Consider the following 27,676-nt stretch of genomic DNA (forward strand, 5'->3'; position numbering starts at 1 on the left):
TTGCCTTCTAATGTTATCATAATGTTTTTTAACAAATGTATGATTCACTTGTACTACAAAGATACCTTCATAATGATGGCCAAGTTGTGAACGTCCAGGGCACAGATGCATTTTTATACGTACTGTAAAACACTTGCATAAATTCCTTGAGGAAATATTTTTGTGATGTTTCTGGAGTTTTACTAAGATCTTTTGGAATTAATATAATGAGAAGGAATGAGAGAGACATAGGACATATCCTAGAGTTATGTACATTTATTTACATTATATGTTGCAGCTCTACATTTTTCTTTCAAAACATTTGTAAAGGAGATACAGACTCTCTTCCAATTGACTTAGGCAAAAAAAATCTATTGCTTGATCGCAAAGGGATACGCAGCAAAATATATTTTTTAAATGGATATGAGGAAACATTTGCTATAAATATGAGAAGCACTGCATCTGTAGAATTGTCTCGCTTATATTAAGTCTTCATTGAGTCAGATCAAGCAGTGTTCTATTTGTACATTATTAATATCGCATACGGGTATGTAGCTCCTCTAGTACATGTACTTTGGGACTGATCTATCGCAATGGATGGGGAACAGCAAAGATATCACTTTCTGGAAATATGATTCAAGTGCGTATGAACACTGGACAGTATCCAGGTTACGCTGCTCTATTCACATTTTTTAGAACTCCATTAAGCACCATTTTCACATGGGTTTCTTAAGAAATATAATTCGGCACAGCTGCAAATTTAAACCTTTCTCTGATGCCACAAATATATAGACATAATTCTGTATTTTTATGTCAGTCTAAGTGTCGATTTTGAGCAACAGAAGTGACTGAAGAAAGGGGGCTTTTCTTTTGGGAAATCATCCCTTTGGCAAGAAAGGGGTCACTCATTTGGTCGGTTTTCGGTTTTTACCCCTACACTAATACAAAAGCAGGGATGACTGGAATTAACTGAACGAATGAAAACACAGAATAAGTTAAGCTGTACAAGAGGAAAATGCCCACCCAATAGGGCCAGTTCTAACTATGAACAATAGGAATTATATAAGAACTTACTTCATAAGGGGACTTTAAGAGAACATTGAAAGAAATGGCAATTGTAATAATGTTAAGACCCTTTGTATTTTGTCTGGAATTGCTTTGATTGCAATGATTTGCAAACAACCAAGTAACCAGGCAAAACGAACTTAAAAAAACCAAAGCACACTACCACGTAAAGGTTGATATACCTTTTATCCATCTCTTTGGACAAAGCATTGTATTCGACGTTGTAATTAATTTAGGAAACAGAACATCTATATGTTTGTTTTGGAGAAGAGGCTTATTGAAGAACTTTCGCTTTATGGTCTATTAAACGTCAAAAGTAAATCCAAAAACATGTTACATAAATGAGTTAGTGACGAAAGTCATGCAATTAAACCAACATTCAATTTGATCCTACAGGTGCAGGCAAAGCGGACAGCAAACTAAAAGTTGGCTATGAACTAGTTTCTAGAAATAGGTCTTCTGAAATTGTTGTGGCGTGCAGGAGCCTTATTTCATAGAAAAATGCTTTAAAAGAAAGAAAACATGCTACAATTCTATATCACTGAAAAGAAACACTGAAGCCCAATACCCTGTTCCATTGTAGGTATTGGGCAAACTAGCATGGAAGTAGGCAACTCTACAACCATTTAGGCCAGAAATACTCAATTAGAGTTGGAAGAATGGGGGAGATGAAAGAAGAGAGGATAGCTCTACAAAACAGCAGTCATTTAAGCATCACAAGCACCCCCAAAGAATTCACTCTCTACAACTACACAATCTTTCAGTTATTTATATGAGATTGTAAAACTTTCCAGACAGAGCAAGCAGGTATATTTCACATACTATAGCATACTTTCAGTGGTAAATTGGAAGTATAAATGAACAGTATTCTTCATTACCATGTGAAATTTTCTCTTTGAATGTAATGTGCTTTTTTAAGCTTTCAGCACTCTGCGCACTAGATTCGTGGCATCACTATTTTATTATAAAATATTCGCCATCTATTAAAGAAGGCAAAGGTTCAATTTATGCTTGCAAGGAGCGGTGTATAAATATACCAAGGATGACTAGCATTTTACTAATGACATGGCAGACATAACGAGGGTAAATGCAGTGGAAAATATATTTGCAGAAGTAGAAGGGAGGCTACAATCATGTTAAATTTGTGCTAGTATAGGCAAGTGCCATTAGCAATCATGTTTGAAAAGAACACCTACTATATGGTCAGGATAGTGAATATTACAGTATAGGGTATTTCTAAGATTTATTTTTTCAAACATTAATGCACATAGATATCCTGTTGTACAAATCACAAGATGCAACTACACAAACAATAATAACAAATGTTCTTTCCAAGATCACATAAGTAGACCTTTAGTTCAAGACTATAAGTACATAAGTATTCTAATACCATTTTTACAATTTGGTCAAATTTATGAGATAATTGGGGTTATTTCACAATACATTAGCAACTGAGTACGAGAAGGGACTGCTCAACTTACTTGCAATTACACCACACACCAGACATTACGCTTACCTCACTGTATAAAAAAATACAAGTGAAATTTACCATCTAATGGTGCCTTTATTGCACTGCTGTTATACTGGTGAGAATAATTGTTGTTATTGTGATATGGATTAAGAATAATTATCCCCTCTACTGCCAAGACATTTTTGCCATTTGTTACAATCTGTAATTGGAAATATTTGACCATGTAGCAGAAGGTGCAAGCATGTGGACCTATCAAAGAAACAAGGTGGAGGAAAACAACAGGAAAATTAATATCAAAATATATTTCACTTAAGTAGTTTGTTGAATATAAACTCCAATATTCAATTTGCTGAATGTTAGAGATTCCAAATAGCTCTAAATTAAAATATATTACATCTCACTATAAAGTACGCACTACATGGTTAATTGGGAATATTTTTAAAGGTTTCCTGCAAGATTTTAATTTTCCCCCTCTTCCTTTTAACTATGTCTAGGATTATTATTTTAGAATATGTGATTTTCAGAACACTCTCATACCTAAGGCTTATTTTGTGGCCACCTCTAGAGGATATTAGCATACCCCATTAAATGTTAATTTCTTTCTAAAAATATAGATCTAATAGGTAGAGGTAAAAGCATTCTAGAACAACTGACCAAGTATAGAGATGGACCATGGCATCAGCCCAAGCACAAAGGAAACTACAATGTATAGATTAACATTTATTAATGACTAAAGTTGTAGTTTGGTCACTGACGAAAGCCTTGATTTCTTTTTCTAAGGATATAAATGTATTAAGTGGGGAAAACAGCAGCAGAATGTACAGAAGAATGTGGCAGCTTAAGTAGAGAATAAATAGGGACACAGCCAGATACTACTTTGAAATAACCAACAATGTTTAGGTCACATTCCTACAAAAATAAAATTAAGCTCAATGCTTGTTAACTTAGGCTGCTTTGCACTCGACGATGCAATCACTGGGCAGACAAAGTACTTTGCAGAAGAAGACTGCACTGTCCTTGGGTTTACATATAAATATCATTTATGAGTCAAAATAGGTCTTGGACATAACAAGTTTGTTTTGGTCCTCAAAATTATTTGTTGTGGTCACATTGCATAAGGCGTCCATGTCCGCAACAAATGTATGTCCAGACAAAAAGGCAGGAAATAGGTTTGCTGCAAACAATTATGTGGGTGGAAAGATCAAAAAACAGCACATAACTGTACCACAAGCGACACCTTCAAAGAGGGAAACATACATCACTTAGAATTATTCATCTTTTTATACACTTGGTATTACCCATTGCCTGTACAGGCATAATTAGCAGATAACATTACATCCTGTCATTATATATGGGCTGGTCCTCGAAAAACACTTTTGGAACAGAATAATTTTGAAAAATCAGAATACCCAACTGTCTTGGGGGCGCACTTTAAAGTTAGTTTTATTGCAGTAAATTCTTGTCTTCCTATACATGTGACTAAACTGCAAGAAACTCAAGGTGCTCATTTGGCCAGATAGGCTTAACATTTTACAGTTAACCAAATAAATATAAATTTAAAACACATTATACCATCATTAGTTACCAACTCTCCTCTTTACAAGCCTCACCTAAAGGCATTTACCTTCAGATGAAACAATGTGTTTACTATAGATTACACATAAAGTACCAAGTAATTCACAGTTGTGTTCATTGAGACTTATTCTTTTACAGATTGTTTCAAAAGGAGGCAACTTTGGAAATGTTTCCTCAACTCAATCAGTGTTCCCACCTATTTGCACGCCTAGCCAAACAAGAGTCTCAACACCAAGAGCATACGCTGAAGAATCTACTATGGACTGCAAGCTTCGCTGAGTTGGTCACGCTGTAGTCCCAAACAATGGCTTTGGTCCGTTCGGCAACCCTCCTAAGGAGCTAATTTCTTGCAGCGATAATTACGGACAAAGCCACACCTCCAATTGCCACAGCAGTTGCTCCAAACAGCCACTTCCAGGAAATACTCTGTTACAAGAAAGCATAAGTAATTAAAGTACACTGAAACACAAACATATAGGAATGCAAAACAATGTTTGCAAATGTTGCATGAAAATTAAGACCACCAAAGATTAAATGAGAATTGGAGTTACAATATAGTAGTAGTATGCAATGGGTTATTACCAGGTCTATCCAACAGAGCCTGCCTAAGCCTACAAATATTACAACTGTAAAATACTGGCCTTAATGGAGTTCTCTCACACACAACAAAAGGCCAGTCAGTCAAAGAAAGCTATGATTGCAGATAAACTTTAGCAAGATCTTAGTGAAGGTAGACTAGCGATTTTCTCCCGCTAAAATGGCACCCGGGGACCAGGCAAAAGATAGACGTGCATGATGGATTGTGCTTAGAAGAAAACTGCCATACCAATGACAGTGAATTTTGTATGGGTAGGCATTAAAACCTCCAGTGGCAAAAGAAAACTATGATCATTGATTTATATACCTAGAAAAAGTCAATTAACGTTCCGTGACTGAACAGCAAGTAAGTGCACGGAGAAGAAGTCTAGGATATTTTGTAGAGTCTACAAGAGATTTTTAACTGTCCTTTGAAATAAGGAGCAAGTCACATAACGCAAACATATCAGTAAGTGGATCTAAGATTAAGAAATAAAAGACTGCCGTCCCCATTGACCCAGCTGAGTGTAAATTAGAAAAGAAGCGGTTCTTTCCCTCTATTAATCCACCCAATGCTATGATGCATTAATTTTCCCCTTCTCCTGTGTAGCCTTTTGCTCTCAATAGGTTTACCCCATCACCAAAGGTAAGATTTTGAAATGCTATCGAAATCTTGAAACAACACATTTTCACAAAGAACTCCCATTGTTATAGAAAGTGACAGAATCCTATAAAGAAGACAAAAAAAAGTCCTAAGAGCTTAAGATACACTTTAACGCCCCGTTGGGTGACATACCGAGGGATAGACCTTCTCCTCCTCCCATCCTTGGACCCTTGACTGACCCCCCACTCTTGCCAATGTCCACTAGACATCTCGTTCCGTGTTATATAATTGTTTGCCTCTGTATTTTTGTAATTTTTATACAATTGCTGGGATCTGAGATTGTCTGCACTATGTTTACACTGTTGGACCTGCTGTTTTGCAGGAGTTACAATTATTTAAAATGGTATAGTACTTCTGATTCATGTTGTTTCTTGCAGGCACTTGTAGGGCTCTGGCCCATTTTGCATCTGGAAAACCAAATAAAATGTGTTAGAAAAAAAAGATACAGTTCAATGTATTATGAATACAGTTCCTCTTATTGGTTCCTTCTATCCAGACTTGTACCTGGCTCTGTGTCAACTGGCTTAATCTTTATTTAAGCAAAATGCTTAATATTTTATTCTTGTGCTATAAAAGAAAACATGGATTTCAGACCCTAAAAAGGTCAGACTAACTATTTGAGACATGCTTTTTGTCATTTAAACAGAATGTACATTAGAATAACGATAATGAGCCATTGAAATATTGCAGAAATAAGGATTACTTCCTTATTGTCGATGCTACACACACACACACACCTTTCCTGAGGGCAGGCACTCATCATAATCTCACATGTTTAACAGCTTCGGTGCCACACAAAATGTAAGACTGGCTTTAAGCACAATCTATGCCCAGTTTTACACATTGTCTCTACTATAGGTTGTGTGCCAAGTGAGTTTAGACTAGGGCTTTTGAACGGGCTATGTCCTCCAGGTCCCAAGTAAAGGAAATAACATGTAAAAAAACCAGAATGGGGCAGGGAAGTATTGTGCACAATAAACACTGTTTCCTGATATTTTCCAATCCAAAAGGGACAAACCAGTGATTGAAGGCAAAATACCAGGTACTATGTTCATATGGTATTTCTCCTGCTGCTTTTTGCACCTGATTTTTGCATTGCATATAGTGTGTGCTACTAGTGCCATCGCCATGCAGTGCATAGTTAAAACATAATAAATGAACCTACTGCAGCCAAACACACACAGAGACAATAAATAAAACAAAGAGGGAAGAGCTATACTCGCTACATATTTTGATGATTCTGGGAAAGAAAGAAATCATGCTTTGAAGGTCCACATATATGAAGGTGGTCCTTAGAGTAGACACACACATGCATTTTCACTTCGCATTCTCTGGCACGACTACTATACTCATTCTCAAGTCATTATTGGTTCCATTCCACTCCCAAAGACCCTCTCGAGTGGTGCAAGATTAGATTTCAAGCATCTTCTGGGATCAGAGATTTTATGATCCCTGTGAGTTGAATAGAAACAAATCAGATTCTAAAGACTGTGGTCGGCCTAACGTTATATTGATGGAAGTTTGTGTCTTCTGCAGAGGTTAAGCATATCAAAGCTATCATTTTGTTTAAAATATCCCCCCAGCATCATCACAGAAGAGGACTTAAGTTTTACACCAATTTCAACACAAATAAGCAGTGTAGTTATCCCACAAAAAGTCCCTCACTGAACACAGCTGGAACAAATTTGTGGACAAAAGCTGCGACAATGATGGCAGAAATAAACCACCAAATGTTGCGGTCTTAACCTGAGTACCTGTCTATCTTTAAAATATGAAACCAGCGAAAAAACAAAAGGCACGATTCGGCTACTTAAGACACCATCGACAGCATATCTGAACTGAAAGAGAATATATTATCCCTGCAGTAACTGCTGAGAAATATGCTGTTTGAGGGAAATGGTGGTACTAACCTCGATTAGCTGTCTAAATAATTTTTTTAAAGAAAGAATATCCTTATCCATGGTCACACAACTCCCTGGACACTAATAAGCTCACAGCTGTAGGCATGCATCTATCTACAGTATCTGTACAGTGTCCCCTTAGCTTTAGAGCACTAACAAGAGTTGGCGCTCTCAAATATCAATTACAATGAATAGGGATGTTCGAGGGTGCAAAGTCCTAACAAATCTGATGTTAGTAATGGGTACAGAAATTCAACATCCACGTCCTGCGCTTTACCTCCATACTTAAAACCAACGCCTGCACTTATTTTAGAGTTTGACTTTGCTTGTGCTTTTTTAACACGTTGCCAGAAACCTGCAAACCAAATGTGAACGGAGACAGGCACACAAATCCTGTGAATGTCATATGCCATTTATGGCGGTTTTTGCTCTGGATTTGGTTTTTTTTTCTCCCAACATGTCTGGATACTCCAGAACACTGCCCTGGCGTTGGTCACATTTGAAGTCGCCCACCTGCCCCCAATAACTTTTTATTTTCACAGCATGAAACGTGTCACTTGGAGTAGACTTTCGACTTTCAAGATGGGAGAAAATACTTTTTCAGACCTATCCAGCCAATTACATTTTGTAAAAAATAATTCAAAGTGGGGATTACAGGATACTCAAGTCAGTGCTCGCAGATGGAAATAGCAGACATATACAAGAGTGTTAATCCTTTAAAGCCCGCTTGGGAACTTTTAAAAATGCCTATCTCAAAAACAAATATACATCAAACGGGCATTGTAGGGTCACAACGAGGTTCTCGTTTACGTCCAGTGTCCCCACCACTCCAAATGTATAATGTTCAAGCCCTCTGGGAAACTTTTTATGGAGGGGAACTTTGAGGCTACAAGGATCTGAGAAGTTTGAAGAAGGTTAAAATTATTTTTTTCGCAACTCCTCACTAATCTTTCCGTTAACATCCACTTAGGCCTTGGACCAATTTTGTATTGGCGTAGGATCTGGGCTACCCCAGAACTATTTCCATCACCGCAAGGCCTGGGGAATGTCATGAGACTGCCTCTGGCTTCTAAATTCCCCTGGCTTAGGTCTGTTCAATGCCAACTGACATCTCTGGTCTACCCTTGCAGAAGCCACTGGGACTTCGAAAGAATTACTTAAGGGTTCCCAATAATAATACATAGACAATTTGACTTTAGGTCATGCTAGGGTGGACCTCCTCACTGCTGTCTTCCTTGAATTTAAATTTAAAGATGATTATGTTACAGAAGGATATTTAGAGAAGATTGGGCGTCTTTGCTAAGTCACGGCCAAGTGGCAGTATGTACCCAAAATGACAGATGGGAATTGCCCAGTTTGTCCTCAGGTGCATACGATCATTGATCAGGTTATAATTTTTTGTCTGACCTATGCTGTGTTCAGCAGGAAGTGGATCCTACCGCTATGCCGCAATTAGGGGATCAGAGACTGTAGACCAGCAATTAGGATCCGTATAAGTGATGTCAGACAATTTACTGTATTTACCATCTCACGTTTTCTGCTAAAAATTTGGAGGTTCAGGCAAAAAAGGCTAGCCTCTTGATGGTTGTTGAGGTTGATTACCTTTGGTCTTAGAACTGTAAGACAGATGTGACGGGTGGTAATCATTTTAAAGTGGTGCTACGTTTTATCAAGGAATATGGCTGGATTGTGCTTATTGCATTATTACTGATAGTATTTTATGTATTATACTATTTGGTTTTTATTGTGTTATACTATTCTAATATCTTTTTATGTGCGTTTATGTCGGTTATGCAGAATAAAGCTTTATGATGAGGATTTAAATCAAACAAAGAAAAGAATCGCCTTCTGGGTGACGTTCCACTTTCATGACAAGTTTGGTGTTAATCAGTTTAGCCATTAGGGTTGCAGATTCCAGCAAAATTGCCTATTGGAGCTAAATGTGACATAATTCGCCTTTTTGACCGGCCCACTTTAATTTTTTTCCCATGTGGATGGATCTTCACCAAACTTGGCAGGACAAAACGTTGCTTACGGAGTATGAAAACTGCAAATGTTTGTGCAACACCACCACCCATAGAGATCAAACATTATTAACAAATACAAAATGTGTTTTCAATGAAAACACCATCTGAACAATAACCATGTAGTTATACTACTTCAACAGATAATGTGGCTGGTGTAGAGTATTTTAGGATTTTTACATTATTCAATAAAATTCACAATCTCTGTTGCTGCACTTGAAAATGATATGCCAAGCCAGTCTTTTGCTGTTTGTTTTTTCAAACGCTTCACCTCTTACCCCTGTTCCTCAAATAAATGACAGTCACTGAATTCTGCTTTGTGCTTTCTCTCTCAGGAAATCTCTGATCCTCTGCAGTCCACGCCCTCTCAGTCACCAAGATAAACTGATATCTGCCTTCTGTTATGGGATCAAGGCGTTCCCGGGTAAATTTCAGATATGAATGAACTTGGCTCAATGTAGCTTGTTCAGACTGCTGTTTGGGCTAGCCAGTTCAACAGCTCAAGTATAGATTGCACATGAATTTGGCCTTGTAGTGCAAGCCCTGGCCCTTAAAGCTAGATAGATTAGTGAGCTTTTTAGTACACCCAAATCAACTGTTCATGCACAAGTCAGGACGGAATGTGGTCTTATTATGCAAGCCTACATTTTAAGAAAACTTGATCAGAGTGCTTTCTAACCATCTGGTTTGGAATAAGAGAGGCACAACAGCCTAGAAACCTATTAGAAATTGGACACATACATAACACCTAACAATATTTACAATAAAAGTTAACAATCTCTTCAAATTAAAAACAATCCTGGATGATCTTTTTTTTTCAATTCGCAAAAAAACATGTGTAATGGGTACATATCTTTCTATCAAGCTTAGGCTCTCTTTTATAGGTTCTTTTCATGGGTCATAAAACAAAAATGTATAAGCCTGAGATTCAGAGTGATCCTCATTTGTCAATTCATTTCAGGCCGGGAAGAAACTACTGTCAGGCAGTGATCAACACTGGATCTATAAAACTAAATATCTGGCAGACGTTCCTAGCCTTCGTCTATGGCCTGTGTTTAATACATCTGGCATGGGCACATGTGCCCAGGTTGTTCAATTGGTAAGAAGGATGAGTGCCCCAAATGGTTTGTTAAATTAATGGATGCGGCTTCAAAACTGCTTGTATGACCAATCCGCAAGGTAAGTAAATAGGTAATAACTGATTTTATTGCTTGTTATTTTACATGTTTCTTCTTCTATTCATTGATTTTGTGTAATCAAGCTTATGCCACTTTCCCAATGATTTAGTTCCCCTTTTATTTCTTTTCCTTTTTTAACTTTCTAGTTCTAGGGGCAGATTGATGTCACATTGATGAAACATCTGATTATTTGCCTTTTAATGTAACCGTTTTATAAATAAATGCAATTGACAAATAAATGAAAGTTTTACAATATTTGACCTTATTGGTTGCACAATTAAGGTCGAAGCCAATGAGTCCCAGAAAAGGTGGGGCTCCAGCTCCTCTCTCAATTGCATACAGATTGAGGCAGTTCTGTTGTTGAGGGGGACTTTGTTCCAGACCTTGGAACTCAAGATACACATGGTTTGTCTTCTAGATTCCTCTACTTTTTCAGTTTTGTGTTTCTAGTCTGGTGATGCCCTGGCTTCTGGTGTGTCGAGGTCTGCATGCGTGGTTAATTTCTCAGCTGGTCATGCAGGGGTGCTGGTTCTGGTTGCCTTGTAAATGATGCACCTGATTTGAAGAGATGATACAGTCTTGGGCGGGGAGCGAAATTAGTTACACCAGGTTTGTGATTATTTGGTATAACTTCTTTAGGCCTTTGATTACAACTGCATGTTGAATGCCTTTTAGGCTTCCAACATGCAGCTGAGCTGAACAATTTTTGCTTCAAAGTTTGTGAATTATTTCATACAACATCTTTAGCACAGGCACAGCAAAAACTGCATAACAGTACAGTAGCTATTCCATAAAGCACTGATTCGAACTTTCCTTTTAACTTTCTAAATCTCCAACTACCATCTCACTCGTTCACCCATATTTCAAAATATCTGTCTCAATAGCGCATGTTCCAAATGTATTGGTATAAGCGCCATAAAAATAAAAATAGTTTAAAAGCATACTTTCTCCTGGTCTTTCAATAGTCTAGGCAAAGGAGTCCACTTTCAATTTTATCGTGTGGTCTGCCTATGGGTAACATGGCAACCTGCCTTGAAGGTCCATGAAAGCCCAAATGTTGCGAAACAATATCCGCCAGACTTGTACTCCTTTGTATCCTTGAAAATAAGTCGTCGTGCTCCTACACGTGCTGACGCATTTCAACCTACGTTTCGAAGGCCTCCTGGGGAAACAACAAGGTCAAGTGCCCACAGACTCACTGACAACTGTTTTCCTGACCTCAAGTCATTATTGGTTCCATTCCATTCCTAAAGACCCTCTCGAGTGGTGCAAGATTAGATTTCAAGCATCTTCTGGGATCAGAGATTTTATGATCCCTGTGAGTTGAATAGAAACAAATCAGATTCTAAAGACTGTGTTCGACCTAATGTTATATTGATGGAAGTTTGTGTCTTCTGCAGAGGTTAAGCATATCAAAGCTATCATTTTGTTTAAAATATCCCCCCAGCATCATCACAGAAGAGGACTTAAGTTTTACACCAATTTCAACACAAATAAGCAGTGTAGTTATCCCACAAAAAGTCCCTCACTGAACACAGCTGGAACAAATTTGTGGACAAAAGCTGCGACAATGATGGCAGAAATAAACCACCAAATGTTGCGGTCTTAACCTGAGTACCTGTCTATCTTTAAAATATGAAACCAGCGAAAAAACAAAAGGCACGATTCGGCTACTTAAAACACCATCGACAGCATATCTGAACTGAAAGAGAATATATTATCCCTGCAGTAACTGCTGAGAAATATGCTGTTTGAGGGAAAAGGTGGTACTAACCTCGATTAGCTGTCTAAAGATTTTTTTTAAAGAGAGAATATCCTTATCCATGGTCACACAACTCCCTGGACACTAATAAGCTCACAGCTGTAGGCATGAATCTATCTACAGTATCTGTACAGTGTCCCCTTAGCTTTAGAGCACTAACAAGAGTTGGCGCTCTCAAATATCAATTACAATGAATAGGGATGTTCGAGGGTGCAAAGTCCTAACAAATCTGATGTTAGTAATAGGTACATAAATTCAACATCCACGTCCTGCGCTTTACCTCCATACTTAAAACCAACGCCTGCACTTATTTTAGAGTTTGACTTTGCTTGTGCTTTTTTTTAACACGTTGCCTAAAACCTGCAAACCAAATGTGAACGGAGACAGGCACACAAATCCTGTGAATGCCATATGCCATTTATGGCGGTTTTTGCTCTGGATTTTTTTTTTCCAACATGTCTGGATACTCCAGAACACTGCCCTGGGGTTGGTCACCTTTGCAGTAGCCCACCTGCCCCCAATAACATTTTTATTTTCACACCATGAAACGTGTCACTTGGAGTAGACTTTCGACTTTCAAGATGGGAGAAAATACTTTTTCAGCCCTATCCAGCCAATCACATTTTGTAAAAAATAATTCAAAAAACAAATATACATCAAACGGGCATTGTAAGGTCACAACGAGGTTCTCCTTTACGTCCAGTGTCCCCACCACTCCACATGTATAGACTTCTGTTTGGGCTAGCCAGTTCAACAGCTCAAGTATAGATTGCACATGAATTTGGTCTTGTAGTGCGAGCCCTTAAAGCTAGCTAGATTAGTGAGCTTTTTAGTACACCCAAATCAACTGTTTACGCACAAGTCAGGACGGAATGTGGTCTTATTATGCAAGCCTACATTTTAAGAAAACTTGATCAGAGTGCTTTCTAACCATCTGGTTTGGAATAAGAGAGGCACAACAGCCTAGAAACCTATTAGAAATTGGACACATACATAACACCTAACAATATTTACAATAAAAGTTAACAATCTCTTCAAATTAAAAACAATCCTGGATGATCTTTTTTTTTTAATTCGCAAAAAAACATGTGTAATGGGTACATATCTTTCTATCAAGCTTAGGCTCTCTTTTATAGGTTCTTTTCATGGGTCATAAAACAAAAATGTATAAGCCTGAGATTCAGAGTGATCCTCATTTGTCAATTCATTTCAGGCCGGGAAGAAACTACTGTCAGGCAGTGATCAACACTGGATCTATAAAACTAAATATCTGGCAGACGTTCCTAGCCTTCGTCTATGGCCTGTGTTTAATACATCTGGCATGGGCACATGTGCCCAGGTTGTTCAATTGGTAAGAAGGATGAGTGCCCCAAATGGTTTGTTAAATTAATGGATGCGGCTTCAAAACTGCTTGTATGACCAATCCGCAAGGTAAGTAAATAGGTAATAACTGATTTTATTGCTTGTTATTTTAAATGTTTCTTCTTCTATTAATTGATTTTGTGTAATCAAGCTTATGCCACTTTCCCAATGATTTAGTTCCCCTTTTATTTCTTTTCCTTTTTTAACTTTCTAGTTCTAGGGGCAGATTGATGTCACATTGATGAAACATCTGATTATTTGCCTTTTAATGTAACCGTTTTATAAATAAATGCAATTGACAAATAAATGAAAGTTTTACAATATTTGACCTTATTGGTTGCACAATTAAGGTCGAAGCCAATGAGTCCCAGAAAAGGTGGGGCTCCAGCTCCTCTCTCAATTGCATACAGATTGAGGCAGTTCTGTTGTTGAGGGGGACTTTGTTCCAGACCTTGGAACTCAAGATACACATGGTTTGTCTTCTAGATTCCTCTACTTTTTCAGTTTTGTGTTTCTAGTCTGGTGATGCCCTGGCTTCTGGTGTGTCGAGGTCTGCATGCGTGGTTAATTTCTCAGCTGGTCATGCAGGGGTGCTGGTTCTGGTTGCCTTGTAAATGATGCACCTGATTTGAAGAGATGATACAGTCTTGGGCGGGGAGCGAAATTAGTTACACCAGGTTTGTGATTATTTGGTATAACTTCTTTAGGCCTTTGATTACAACTGCATGTTGAATGCCTTTTAGGCTTCCAACATGCAGCTGAGCTGAACAATTTTTGCTTCAAAGTTTGTGAATTATTTCATACAACATCTTTAGCACAGGCACAGCAAAAACTGCATAACAGTACAGTAGCTATTCCATAAAGCACTGATTCGAACTTTCCTTTTAACTTTCTAAATCTCCAACTACCATCTCACTCGTTCACCCATATTTCAAAATATCTGTCTCAATAGCGCATGTTCCAAATGTATTGGTATAAGCGCCATAAAAATAAAAATAGTTCAAAAGCATACTTTCTCCTGGTCTTTCAATAGTCTAGGCAAAGGAGTCCACTTTCAATTTTATCGTGTGGTCTGCCTATGGGTAACATGGCAACCTGCCTTGAAGGTCCATGAAAGCCCAAATGTTGCGAAACAATATCCGCCAGACTTGTAATCCTTTGTATCCTTGAAAATAAGTCGTCGTGCTCCTACACGTGCTGACGCATTTCAACCTACGTTTCGAAGGCCTCCTGGGGAAACAACAAGGTCAAGTGCCCACAGACTCACTGACAACTGTTTTCCTGACCTCCAAATGGAGAGCCTGGTGCTTAACCGTGTGTGGGACTATACAGCCTAGACTCAGGACAATTCACATCTCAATTGAGCGCTTCCAGCAAGTCACTAATAGGAAACCTCATAGTGTCATGGCCAGGCGCCGAACACCATAGCCAGACAAGGAGAAATTGTGCATAAACTGTTTTTGTGGAAGTTTGCCCAATAAATTTGTTCTAAACAGTGTTGGAACATGCTGCATTGAGACAGATATTTTGATATATGGTTGAGTGAGTATTTGTGCAAACCATTGTTAAATAACTGCTTTTTACGAATATTACCGCCTGTCCAATAAGATTATTGCTGATGAGGTAGTATTTGACTGTATCCCAGCAGAGATCCCATATTGTAATATTGTTAGAGAAGGAGCTGGCATATTGTGCACGGATGCGTAACAACAGGACTCAAAAGAGGTTGTTCTGCTGTTGCAAGAGAGAGACTGGTATAGGTTGCACTGCAGCGTTAAGGGCAGGTCTGGACTGGTTGCACGGCTGCTGGATGAACTGCTGCTGTAAGATCAGGACTGCTGTACTGGTGCACTGCTGATGACGGCATCAGTGGTACTGATGTGCTGCTGCGGTGCAAGCAAGAGTGGTTCTGGGTGCGCAACGCCATAAAGGCAAAAACTGGCATGAAAACTGACACCTGCAGAACCACATCACACTGCATGGTGTAAGCAAGGTCCACTGGTCCAGTAGGGTGATGCAGAGGCTGATGTGTGCAGGGAAGCAGTTTCAATATTTTGGCATTAAGGGATTAATAGGGAGTCGAATTTTCATATTGAAACTGTGTGGTAGGGATATGAGATACTACTTGCTACTGTTTAAAAAATAATAGAGTGACTATAGTGCAGACTTTCTTTTTTCAAATCTTTATTACTTTAAAGTAGCACTAATGACAGCCATTTCCTGCATTACAGATAATGAGCTGCTGCTGTTCCTCGCTGCAGAACTCAAAGTTCACATTCAAGAGCAAATCACTCACTTCCCATACAGAGAACAGCCAATGAAAATCATGGAGCAATTTTTTTTCTGGGGCCCCATCAGGGCTGTTCAACAGTACTATTCATGGTTGGAGGTTCTCAATTTATTAAACCGTGTACGGGAACCAACGGGCTAAAACTGCCAAACTCACTCTTCTTTTTCTTTCTCTGCTTTCTTTTAAGTGACAAATATCTTCCTTCACATTTGTTCCTAAAGAGTCAGCTGGATACCAGTGAGAGTGCAGCTATGCCATTATCCTCTGTACCGAACCTTAAACTTTTTTTCAGTAAACGGTTCACATTCGTTTTGGACCAATGTTTAAGCTAAACCCAATATAAAGAATATAATTGTTGTATACTAGTTGCTGCATGTTTACTCTGCATAATATGGGCTTTAAAGAAAAACAAAACTATTTGACTAACGTTATCAATTATAAATTATTTCATCATGGGTGATATGGATGGACATAGGGAAGGAAAACTTCTGAAAAATTAAAGATATTGACATACTGCTTAAAATTGAATTAGCATAATTTGTGGGCGTACTTGGATAGCTATAACTGGAGGCATCATTCTATGTAAAGGATGTAATGCGGGCAAGGTGAAAAACTGTAATACAAACTGAATCACATTATTTATAACAGCCTAGGCACAAGGAATATGCTACTTACCAGTATGCATCTGTTCTTGGCATGTAGGGCAGCTGACATTCATATCTGTGCATAGATCGCCGCCTAGTGTTGGGTCCGGATGATTGCACATTGTTGTCCTGGAAGAGTCTTCGAAGTATCACGAGATAGGTGGCTCCTCCCCTGGACTACAGTGCGCATGGGCATCCTCTCCATCCTTAGATTGTTTTTCGCCATTGTGGCAGAGATGGAGTATGGAACAGTAAGAGATGTCCATGCAAGAAAGTAAGAAAGTAATAATGAATGCTACAGCTGCGACAGGCACCGGGGAGGAGGGTGGGCGATATGAATGTCAGCAGCCTTACATGCCAAGAACAGATGCATACTGGTAAGTAGCATATTCCGTTCGAGGGATGTGGGCTGCTGAATTCATATCTGTGCATAGAATGTATAGCAGTCTCTCCCTTAGCGGTGGTTATCTGTGCCAGCTGCAGCAGTCTGAAAAAGAGTTTTTAGAACAGCCTGTCCTACAGCTGCTTGCTGTTTTGAATGTACATCTACACAATAGTGTTTTGTGAAAGTATGTATTGTGGACCATGTGGCTGCTCTACAGATTTCCTTTGTGTTGTGGTGAGAAGGCAACACACAATTGTTTCGTTTTTCGAAAATCCTTAGTTCTATCAATGTAGTATAAAAGTGCTCTTTTGACATCTAGTTTGTGTAGAGCCCTTTCAGGTACTGACTGTGGATTTGGAAAGAACACTGGCAGTTCTATTGTTTGATTGATATGAAAATGGGATACCACCTTGGGCATGAATTTAGGGTTCGTTCTAAGAACTACCCTATTTGCATGTATTTGGATAAATGGCTCTTGAATAGTTAGGGCTTGTAGCTCGCTAACTCTTCTTAGTGAAGTAATTGCTACTAGAAATGCCACTTTCCATGTTAAAAATTGTAAATCACATGAATGCAATAGCTCAAATGGTGGTCCCATTAGTCTGGTTAAAACAACGTTTAGGTTCCAGACAGGTGAAGGTGGGTATTTTGGGGGAATTATTCTTTTGATTCCCTCCATGAATGCCTTAATAGTAGGTACTCTGAATAGCGAAAGAAAGATGCTGTCTGTTTTGAATATAAGCTGCAATGGCAGCTAAATGTATTCTTATAGATGAGTAGGCTAAATTGCAACGATGTAGGTGCAAAAGATAGCAAATGATATTTTGCGTTGAAGCATCTAGTGGGTTTATGTCATTGTTATTGCAGTAAATGACAAAACGCTTCCACTTTGCAGCGTAACAAGCTCTGGTTGTAGGTTTTCTTGCCTCTTTGATAATGTTCATACAGTCAGGAGGTATGTTTAGGTACCCAAACTCTAAGACTTCAGGAGCAAGATTTCAAGGTTCAGTTGTTGCGGATGTGGGTGCTGTATGTCTCCATGGCTCTGAGTGAGTAGAGTGGGTGTTAGCCGCAGCCTTTGATGAGGCACCACGGAAAGTTCTAGGAACGTTGTGTACCATGGTTGCCTCGCCCATGTTGGAGCAAAGAGGATCAGGGTTAGTGAATGCTGGCGTAGTTTGCGTGCCACTAGCGGTATTAACGGTGCTGGGGGAAAAGCGTACGCAAATCCGACTGACCAGTTCATCCATATCGCATTGCCCTGCGACTGCGGATGTGGGAACATGGCGGCAAAGTACTGGCATTTTGCGTTTTCTTTTGTGGAGAACAGGTCTATCTCTGGTTGTCCCCACTGTTGGAAGTATGGTTGGAGCATTGTGGGGTGAATCTCCCACTCGTGCAGTTGTTGGCTGTGTCTGCTGAGCAGATCCGCTATTTGGTTGTCCTTGCCTGGGAGGTGTTCCACCATGAGAAAAATGTTTCTTTGAATGGCCCACTTCCACATGCTTGTGCTAGATGTGATAGCTGTGGAGAGTGTGTTCCTCCCTGTTTCTGTATGTAGTACATTGCTGTCATGTTGTCTGTCCGGATCAACACAGCTTTGTTGCATAAATGTACTTTGAACGCTTTCATTGACAGAAAAATTGCCATAATTTCCAGCAAGTTGATGTGCATTTTCTTTTGTTGTGCTGTCCATAGGCCTTGCACTGTGTACTGAAGGACATGGGCTCCCCATCCAATCAGGGATGCGTCCGTTGTCAACACTATTTGTGGTACAGGCTCTTGGAACAGTCGTCCCTTGCAAAGGTTTTGTGGATTCCACCAATGCAGAGTTGTATGCACGACTGGTTACCAACACTAGGTCTTTCAATTGTCCTTGAGCCTGGTTCCACTGCCGTGCTAAGCACTCCTGTAACGGACGCATGTGTAGACTGGCATGAGGGACTATGAAGATGCAGGAGGCCATCATGCCTATGAGTTGCATAAACACTCGAGCAGAGAGCGAGTGTTGGGGCTTGAACTTTTTGATTAGTAGCTGCATACTGTTTATTCTTGCAGCGTTTGGGTATGCTTTTGCTGTCAGAGTATTTATTGTTGCTCCCAGGTTTTGCTGTACATGGGATGGCTGAAGGTGAGATTTTTGGTAGTTTAACGTGAAGCCTAGGCTGTGCAGTTGGTAAATTGTTTTGGACATGTGGCTGGCACACTGCTGGGCTGACTATGCCAGTCGTCTAGGTACGGGTAGACGTGAATATGTTGTCTTCTTAAATGTGCAGCCACTGTCGCTAGGCATTTTGTGAACACCCTTGGAGCTGTTGTTACCCCAAATGGAAGGACTTTGAACTGGTAATGTTGATTTAATAGCGTGAACCTGAGATACTTCCTGTGAGCTGGATGTATCGGGATATGGAAATATGCGTCTTTGAGATCTAATGTTGCGAGGAAGTCTCCTTGCTGCAACAGTGGTAATACCGGTTGTAGGGTGAGCATATGAAAATGTTCTGATAAGATGTAATGATTTAGGGGTCTGAGGTCCAATATTGGTCTGAGAGACCCGTCCTTTTTGAGGATGAGGAAGTATAGTGAATATACTCCTGTACCTTGATGTTCTAATGGTACTAGTTCTATGGCCCCTTTTTGGAGCATGCTGATGACTTCTTGCTGCAATAAGTCGAGGTGTTCTACAGACATAGGACGGTTTTTTGGAGGTATGTTGGGTGGTGTGGAGGTTAGCTCTAGGCAATAGCCATTTTGGATAATTTGCCATACCCACTTGTCTGTAGTGATGTTTTCCCAGACTGGTAGGAATTGTTGCAATCGTCCCCCGACCGGTGTTATATGGTCTGGGGGTAGCACCAAGGAGTCATTGCTTAGTATTGGCGGAGGATCTGGTGGTGTTGTTTCCTCGTCCTCTGCCTTTGTTGTTATTGCCTCGATATCCACCTCTATTGTTCTTATTGTAGGTGGTTTGTGTGTTTCCCTTGTAGCTTGTGGTCTGCTGTGATGAATTGCCTCTTGCAGCCCCCCTGTAACTTGAGCGACTAAAGGAGCCCCTATGTTGCTGTGACTGTAGGGCTCCCATAGACTTAGCCTTCTCAGTGTCTTTTTTCATTTTGTCCAGTATTGTATCTGCTCCTGGACCAAATAAGTAGTCAGGGATGACTGGCTGGTTTAACAAAGTGGACTGGACTTCGCTTTTAAAACCAGAAATGCGTAGCCAGGCATGTCTCCTGATCATAACACTTGTGTCAATAGACCTGGCAGCTGTATCTGCTACACCTAAGGCACATTTAATGGAGGCGTTAGAGATTAGCTTTCCCTTCTGTACTAATTGTTCTGCTTGTTCTTTGTAAGCATCAGGTAAATGCTGGAGAAGTGTTTCTAAGGTATCATAGTGTGCCCTGTTATACCTAGCTAACAGGGCTTGTGTGTTAGATATTCTTCATATGTTAGCTGCCTGTGCGGCTACCCTTTTTCCCGAAGCCTCAAAGATTTTTGATTCTTTGTCGGGAGGTGGAGCTTCCCCAGTAGTTTGAGAGTTTGCACGTTTACGTGCATTTGCCACCACTAAAGAATCTAAAGGCAGTTGTCCCTTAATATATGTAGGGTCTAGTGGCGCCGGCCTGTATTTTCTCTCTATTCTTGGGTTAATGACCCTTGCCCTAGTGGTATCTTTAAATAGGTCTCCTGCATGTTTAAGTACACCTTTTAACATAGGTAGTGTTTTAACCGTTCTTTCTGATGTGGCAAAAGTGTCAAAGAGGAAATCTTCCTCCACAGGGTCTGCATGCATGTCCACATTGTGATGGATGAATTAAAAGCAGCTGTGTCCTCTGTAGGAGAAGGCCTAGCAGGGTATGCAGGTGTGTCAGGAATGGGCTGAGAGTCACCTGGATGTACTGGGTCAGCCCATGGTTGAGTGTGACGGTCTTGGTCAGTGTCTACTGGGTAGCTGTATTCCTGATCATATTCCTGATCCACCTCTTCATCTGAGTGTGTGGGTGTATATGAGTATTGGTTAGGCCTAGTTGGCTGAATAGTCTCAAATGGAATAGGTGAGGTAGAACAGTCCCTTTTCTTTTTGAGTGGTATAGTGTAAGTCTCTTTCACAGTCTCTGGTCTTATTTTCTTCTTGTAGAGAGTGACTTTCCCAGAGTTTGGGTCAATGTAAAGTTTTGACTGTTCAACTGATTCAGGGTCTGGATGTAGGACTTCCTGTTCAGCAGTTGTGGTTGTTTTAGCCAATGTCTTTTGTTTAGTTTGTTTTGGTTCAATGCCGCTTTTTGGGTCGCCCGCCTTTGTTTTTTAGGAAGGTGGGAGGCCAAACTTAATCGGTCCGATATTCTTTTGTGGCGCTACAGTTTGTTTCTGTAGTGCTTGTGTCTTTGGAGCCGAAGTTTTCCCTGTGTCAACCGTTTTTTTTCGGTTCGATTATGGGCTTGTGTCCTTGTGTCGATTTCGGAACCGATGGCTTCGGATCGACGCCGTTTGATGTTGGTTCGATGGCCTTTTTCGGGTCGATTTTCTTGAGCTTGATTGTTTTCTTTGTTGGAGCCAATTGTTTGTCGCCTTTGAATTTGGGGTCGACAACCTTCTTTGGGTCAAGTCTCTTTTTTGTGTTGTCGGCTGTCGACGCCGATGTTTTCGGGTCGGCGCCCTTTTGTTTCGGAGTTGATAGAGGGCCGCTGGTTTTCGGCTCGACGACCCTTGTATTCGGCGCAGATGGATCGATATAGTTTGGCCCGAAGACTGTATGGTCGACGAGTTTCTTTGGTGTTGACTCTGATTGTTTGACGTAGTGTGGTCCGAAGACCGTGTAGTCGATCAGTTTCGGTTTCATTTTGTCTTCCACCATTTTTGGTTTCGATATCACCAACCTACGTTGATCCGATGGCTCTTTGTGAATATTCTTAGCTAGGCTGTATTGCGGGGCTATAGAATGTCTTTCGAGATCTTGGCTAAGGCCTTGTGGCGATGCCTCGACCTGAGCCTGTGGAACCATGGAGGTAAAGGTATAGGCCCCCGTACTCACGTTTGGGCCTGGTTCATCACTGGAGTCGTCCTCTACGGCTCCCATTCCTTGTTCGTCATCCCCTACCTCGACGATGTTTTCTTTGTCTTCGACGTAGTAGTTGGAGTCATGCTCCAACGCCTGATCCGACAGTTCTTCGTATTCTTCGTCCTCGACAAGATCTTCTTCGTCGCCGATGATATTATCTGGCTCTGGCGATTGTTTCTGCATGATGAGTCTAGCGGCCCGTCGAGTCCGAAGTATTTTCTTGGATCGAAATTGGACACAGGCTAGGCAGTCGGATTCATTATGTTCAGGAGATAAACACTTGTTACAAACTGGGTGTTTATCGATATGTGGGTATTTAGAGTTACAAAGAGGACATCTTTTAAATGGGCTCCGTTCCATCGACGACTGGTCGCGTGGCGCCGAGAAGGCCCGCGGCCCGATTCGACGTCCCAAGGTGAATAAAGTTTGTAAAGAAGCTGTCGGCACTGATTCGAGACAATACCGACGATACCAAAGGCCTTTTGGCCTTTAGAAAGTGTAGTTTTGATTCCGAACTTCAAGTAAAGGAAAGTACATCCGAACCCAATGGCGGAAAAAACCAATCTAAGGATGGAGAGGATACCCATGCGCACTGTAGTCCAGGGGAGGAGCCACCTATCTTGTGATACTTCGAAGACTCTTCCAGGACAACAATGTGCAATCATCCGGACCCAACACTAGGCGGCGATCTATGCACAGATATGAATTCAGCAGCCCACATGCCTCGAACAATGAGGGTTTAGGAGCCTGGCTAAAACGATGATGAGATCTGACCTCTCTTTGCACACCTGCAGTTGCAGAACAGATGTCTAACACCACAGAAACCTTGACCGTCAAATGACAATACATATATCTATTATGTAGTACATTTGTATGTTTCTACATTGTATATGGAAAATGCTACTTACCAGTATGCATCTGTTCTTGGCCTGTAGGGCTGCTGACATTCATATCTTAACACAGATCGCCGCCTAGTGTTGGGTCCGGATGTTTGCACTTTGTTGTACTGGAAGAGTCTTCAAAGTATCACGAGATAGGCGACTCCTCCCCTGTACTACAGTGCGCATGGGCATCTTCTCCATCTTCAGATTTTTTTTCGCCATTGTGGCAAACATTGAGTATAGGAAAGCAAGAGATGACCTTGTAAATGTATGTAGAAAGAATACTGCAGCTGCGACAGGCACCGGGGAGGAGGGTGGGCCATATGAATGTCAGCAGCCCTACATGCCAAGAACAGATGCATACTGGTAAGTAGCATTTTCCGTTCGAGGCATGTGGGCTGCTGAATTCATATCTTAGCATAGACTGTATAGCAGTTTCTCCTCTAGCGGTGGTCACCTGTACCAGCTGCAGCCGTTTGAAAGAGAGTTTTGAGGACATCCTGGCCTACAGCAGCTTGCTGATTTACTTGCACGTCTACACAGTAGTGTTTAGTGAAAGTGTGTATGGTAGACAATCTAGCTGCTTTACATATGTCTTCTAGTGGAATATTTCCTAGGAAAGCCATGGATGCCCCCATTTTGCGCGGTGAGTGGGCTTTTGGGAGAACTGTTCGAGTGCGCTTGGCCTTTTGATAGCATATCTGAATGCACTTAACTATCCATCTGGCTATTCCTGTTTTTGAAATAGGGTTACCCTTATGTTGCAGAGCAAAAGCAACAAATATTTGTTTTGTCTTTCTGAAAGTTTTAGTTCTGTCAACGTAATATAACAGAGCTCTCTTTCCTCTAGTGTGTGTAGGGCTCTTTCAGCCACTGACTGCGGGTTTTGGAAGAAAACTGGCAAATCTATTGACTGATTGATATGGAACGTTGATATAACTTTTGGCATGAACTTAGGATTAGTACGGAGTACTACCTTATTATGATGTATTTGCATGAAAGGTTCTTGAATTGTTAGTGCTTGTAGCTCACTCACTCGCCTGAGGGAGGGAATGGCAACTAAAAATGCCACTTTCCAAGTTAGGAATTGTAATTCACAGGAATGGAGTGGTTCGAAAGGTGGCCCCATAAGTCTGGTAAGTACTACATTTAAGTTCCAGACTGGTGAAGGTGGATGTCTTGGAGGGATAATTCTTTTAAGTCCCTCCATAAAAGCTTTTATAGGTGGTATTCTGAACAGGGACAGGTGTTGTCTGTTTTGGAGATATGCTGCTATAGCAGCAAGTTGTAGCCTTATGGAAGAGTATGCTAGATTGCATCTTTGCAGATGTAGCAAGTAACAGATTATGTTTTGGATGGAAGCATCTAATGAATTGATTTGGTTATTATTACAGTAAATTACAACACTTTTCCATTTAGCTGCGTAGCATGCTCTAGTAGTTGGGTGTCTTGCTTCCTTGATAATGTTCATACAGTCAGGAGGCAAGTTAAGATATCCGAACTCTAAGACTTAAGGAGCCAGATTTCTCCATGGTTCTGCATTAGCAGCTGTGGCGATAGGTGCAGTCTTTGGTGTGGAACTACTGAGAGTTCTAGGAGTGTCGTGTACCATGGCTGTCTTGCCCATGTGGGAGCAATCAGGATCATTGTGAGGGACTGTTGCCTTAGTTTGCGTGCCACTAATGGAATCAGTGGGGTTGGCGGAAAAGGAGTAGTTTCTGTCCTGTAGCTCCAGTTCTGTAGTAGGGGTATCTCGGTTATAGTCATAATCTAGTGAATAGTCCCGCCCATGTGCGTGGACCCCGGAGCAATAAAAAATAATCCCTTAAGGTGTCGAAAAAATGCAGAACTGCACAGACACTTAAGAGAGAATTAAATACAGATAATGCAGCCTATAAAACCAGGCTACACTGTCCAGTACTTCAACTAGAAATTCCACCAAAAATCCACAAACAGCAAAGTCTGTCCAGATTTCCCTTGCCTCAGCAGCAAAACCCCTCTGGAATGATAGAGAGGAAGACCTGGACAGACAAGCCCCATAGGCTGCCATTATGTGGCTCAGAACAGGATACTGTGCCTTTAAGAGAACTTTCCAGAACTTCACAGTATCCCAGAATGCACTGCAGGTCCCTTTTACTTTCAGTTCTTTTTGAAGGCGTAACACGCCAGACCTGTAGAATTCCTTACATGAATATCTCTCTCCACCGGGGAGGAGGGCGGGCGCTTATGACTATAACAGAGATACCCCTACTACAGAACTGGAGTTACAGGACAGAAACTACTCCTTCTGTAGTAGGGGATCTCTGTGTATAGTCATAATCTAGTGAATAGAATGGCAAGCCCATCCCCACACCAAAGCGGCGGTGGAGAAACGAGAAATAACACCAGTATTGTGCGAACAGATTTCGCAGCGAAGCCTGCCCAACCTGAGTGTCTGCCCTGGCATCAGTGTCCAGGCAGTAATGCTTAGCAAAGGTATGGACCGACTTCCAAGTGGCGGCCTTGCAGATTTCTGCAATTGGAACATTACGGAGACAAGCCGTCATGGCAGATTTGCCCCTGGTGGAATGAGCCTTAGGTTTACCCCCTAAGGTCTTATTAGCCTTTTGGTAACACAGTTGCATGCAGGACACAATCTACCTAGAGATGGACTGTTTAGAGGTAACAAGACCGGTCCTGACTGATCCATAATTGATAAACAATTGGTCTGACCTACGAATATCTTTGGTCTTATCCAGATAAAATTTCAACACCCTCCTGACATCCAGGGAATGTAAAGACCTTTCCCCAGGAGATAAAGAATTTGTAGGCAAAGTTATGGTCTGGTTGACATGAAAATCAGAAATAACTTTGGGAAGAAATTTAGGGTGAGTAGGCATAACAACCTTAGCAGCATGAAATACAGTATAAGGTTCTTGGCAACACAACGCCTGAATTTCACTCACCCTGCGGGCCGATGTAATGGCCACGAGGAACGCCGCCTTCCAGGACAGGTGCTGCAACGAAACCTTATGAATAGGTTCAAAAGGCTCCTTCATCAATCTGGACAGCACCACATTCAATTCCCATGAAGGCGAAGGAAGACGGACAGGAGGGAATACTTTCTTCAAGCCTTCCAAAAATTCTTTGATCACAGGGATCTGGAAGAAGGAAGTCTGTGAAGGGCATTTCCTGTAGGCAGTCAATGCAGCGAGATGAACCTTAATGGAATGAACATTAAGGCCAGACTGCGCCAAATGTAGAAGGTAAGGAAGGATGAATTCTTCCTTACACGTCGTCGGGTCATAGTTCTTGGACTTGCACCAGATACAGAACCTCTTCCACTTGTAAGCATAGGAAGTCCGAGTGGAAGGTCGCTTAGCCTCCTTCAGTATGTCCATAAAATCTTCTGGTAGATTCAAATGGCCATATTGCACTCTCTCAGGAGCCATGCCGCCAAACTCAAAGATGAGAGGTTGGGGTGCAACATCTGCCCCCGAACTTCCTGAGAAGGTCCGGCCTGCCCGGCAGCCGTATGTGCGGAAGGAGAGACCGGTGAAGCAGATCCGTGAACCACCACTGCCTGGGCCATTCCGGGGCAATCAGGATCATCTGTGCCCTGGACTGGGACAGCTTGATGAGCACTGCCGGAATCAGGGGAATGGGCGGAAAAGCGTACAGAAAGCTGTTCGACCAGTTGATCCATAACACATTCCCCAGCGTCCCCTGCTGGTAGTACCTGGAGGCGATGTCTCGGCATTTGCTGTTTTCGGCGGTGGCGAACAGATCTACGTCTGGAGTCCCCCACCTTGCGAAGACTTCTCCTAGTACTTCGTCGTTTATGACCCATTCGTGGTTTTCCTGAATCAGTCTGCTGAGTGCGTCCGCCTGAACATTCTGCACACCTGGCAGATGGGTAGCCGTTATCGTCAGTCCTCTGGCCAGAAGCCAGTGCCAGATCGCCTGCGCCTCCTGTCACAGAGTGCGTGATCTCGAGCCCCCTGCTTGTTGAGGTAATACATCGTCGTCGTATTGTCCGTCTGTACAAGCAGAGAGTTGGTCTGAAAGGACGGATGAAAGGCCTTCAGTGCCAAGTGAACAGCTCTGAGTTCCAGGAAATTGATGTGATACGCGGACTCCATCGGGGACCACGTTCCTTGAATTTGTAAGTCTCCTGAATGTGCCCCCCAACTGTGGAGAGAAGCATCCGTCACGATAGTCTGAGTTGGAATGTCCTTGTGGAAGGGAACCCCTCTGAGGAGATTCTTCGCTGAACACCACCACTTCAGAGACTGAAGAGCATGCAGAGACAGTTGTATCTTGTCGTCCCAAGACCCTCTCTCTCCTGATCCCACTGATCCTCCAAGCACTCCTGCAGCGGTCTCATGTGCAACCGTGCGTGTGGCGCAGGAAGATACAAGAGGCCATCGATCCCAGTAGAGAAGACACCGTCCTCACTGTTGTAGATGGAGTGGTCATAAGAGCCTGAGCCTTCCGAAGGAGTGATAATCGTCGCTCTTCCGAAGGAGACACGCTTGCTGACAGCGTATTGATGGTGGCTCCCAAGTACTGAATGCACTGGACCGGAGTCGGGACAGACTTGGACATGTTGATGTGCAACCCCAGCTTGTTCAAAAGAATGCACGTCTTCTGGAAGTGTGCCTGAGCTTCCGAGAAGGAGGAGGCCTTGATCTACCAATCGTCCAGGTACGGGTAGGCAAACACCTTGTTCTTCCTTAGGTGTGCTGCTACCAGTGCCATGCACTTCGAGAATGTTCTGGGCGCAGACTTCAGCCCGAATGGCAGTACTGTGCATTGATAATGATTGGTGCCGACTTGAAAATCGCAGGAACTTCCTGTGTTTGGGTGCAATGGGCACAT

General features: G+C 41.5%; 1 protein-coding gene across 1 annotated transcript in view; it reads right to left on the reverse strand.

Moving 5' to 3' along the window:
* Nucleotides 1-235: 235 nt before the first annotated feature.
* FKBP8 (FKBP prolyl isomerase 8) overlaps nucleotides 236-27,676 on the reverse strand; it is a 114,409-nt gene continuing 86,968 nt past the window's right edge. The window contains exon 9 of the mRNA XM_086947019.1: nucleotides 236-4,516. Within this exon, the coding sequence (XP_086803145.1) occupies nucleotides 4,430-4,516 (87 nt within the window). The 3' untranslated portion in view covers nucleotides 236-4,429. The remainder of the gene's footprint in view (nucleotides 4,517-27,676) is intronic.

Source organism: Lissotriton vulgaris, chromosome 12 (genome assembly GCF_964263255.1).
Source record: "Lissotriton vulgaris chromosome 12, aLisVul1.2, whole genome shotgun sequence".
In the NCBI taxonomy this organism is placed as follows: domain Eukaryota; kingdom Metazoa; phylum Chordata; class Amphibia; order Caudata; family Salamandridae; genus Lissotriton; species Lissotriton vulgaris.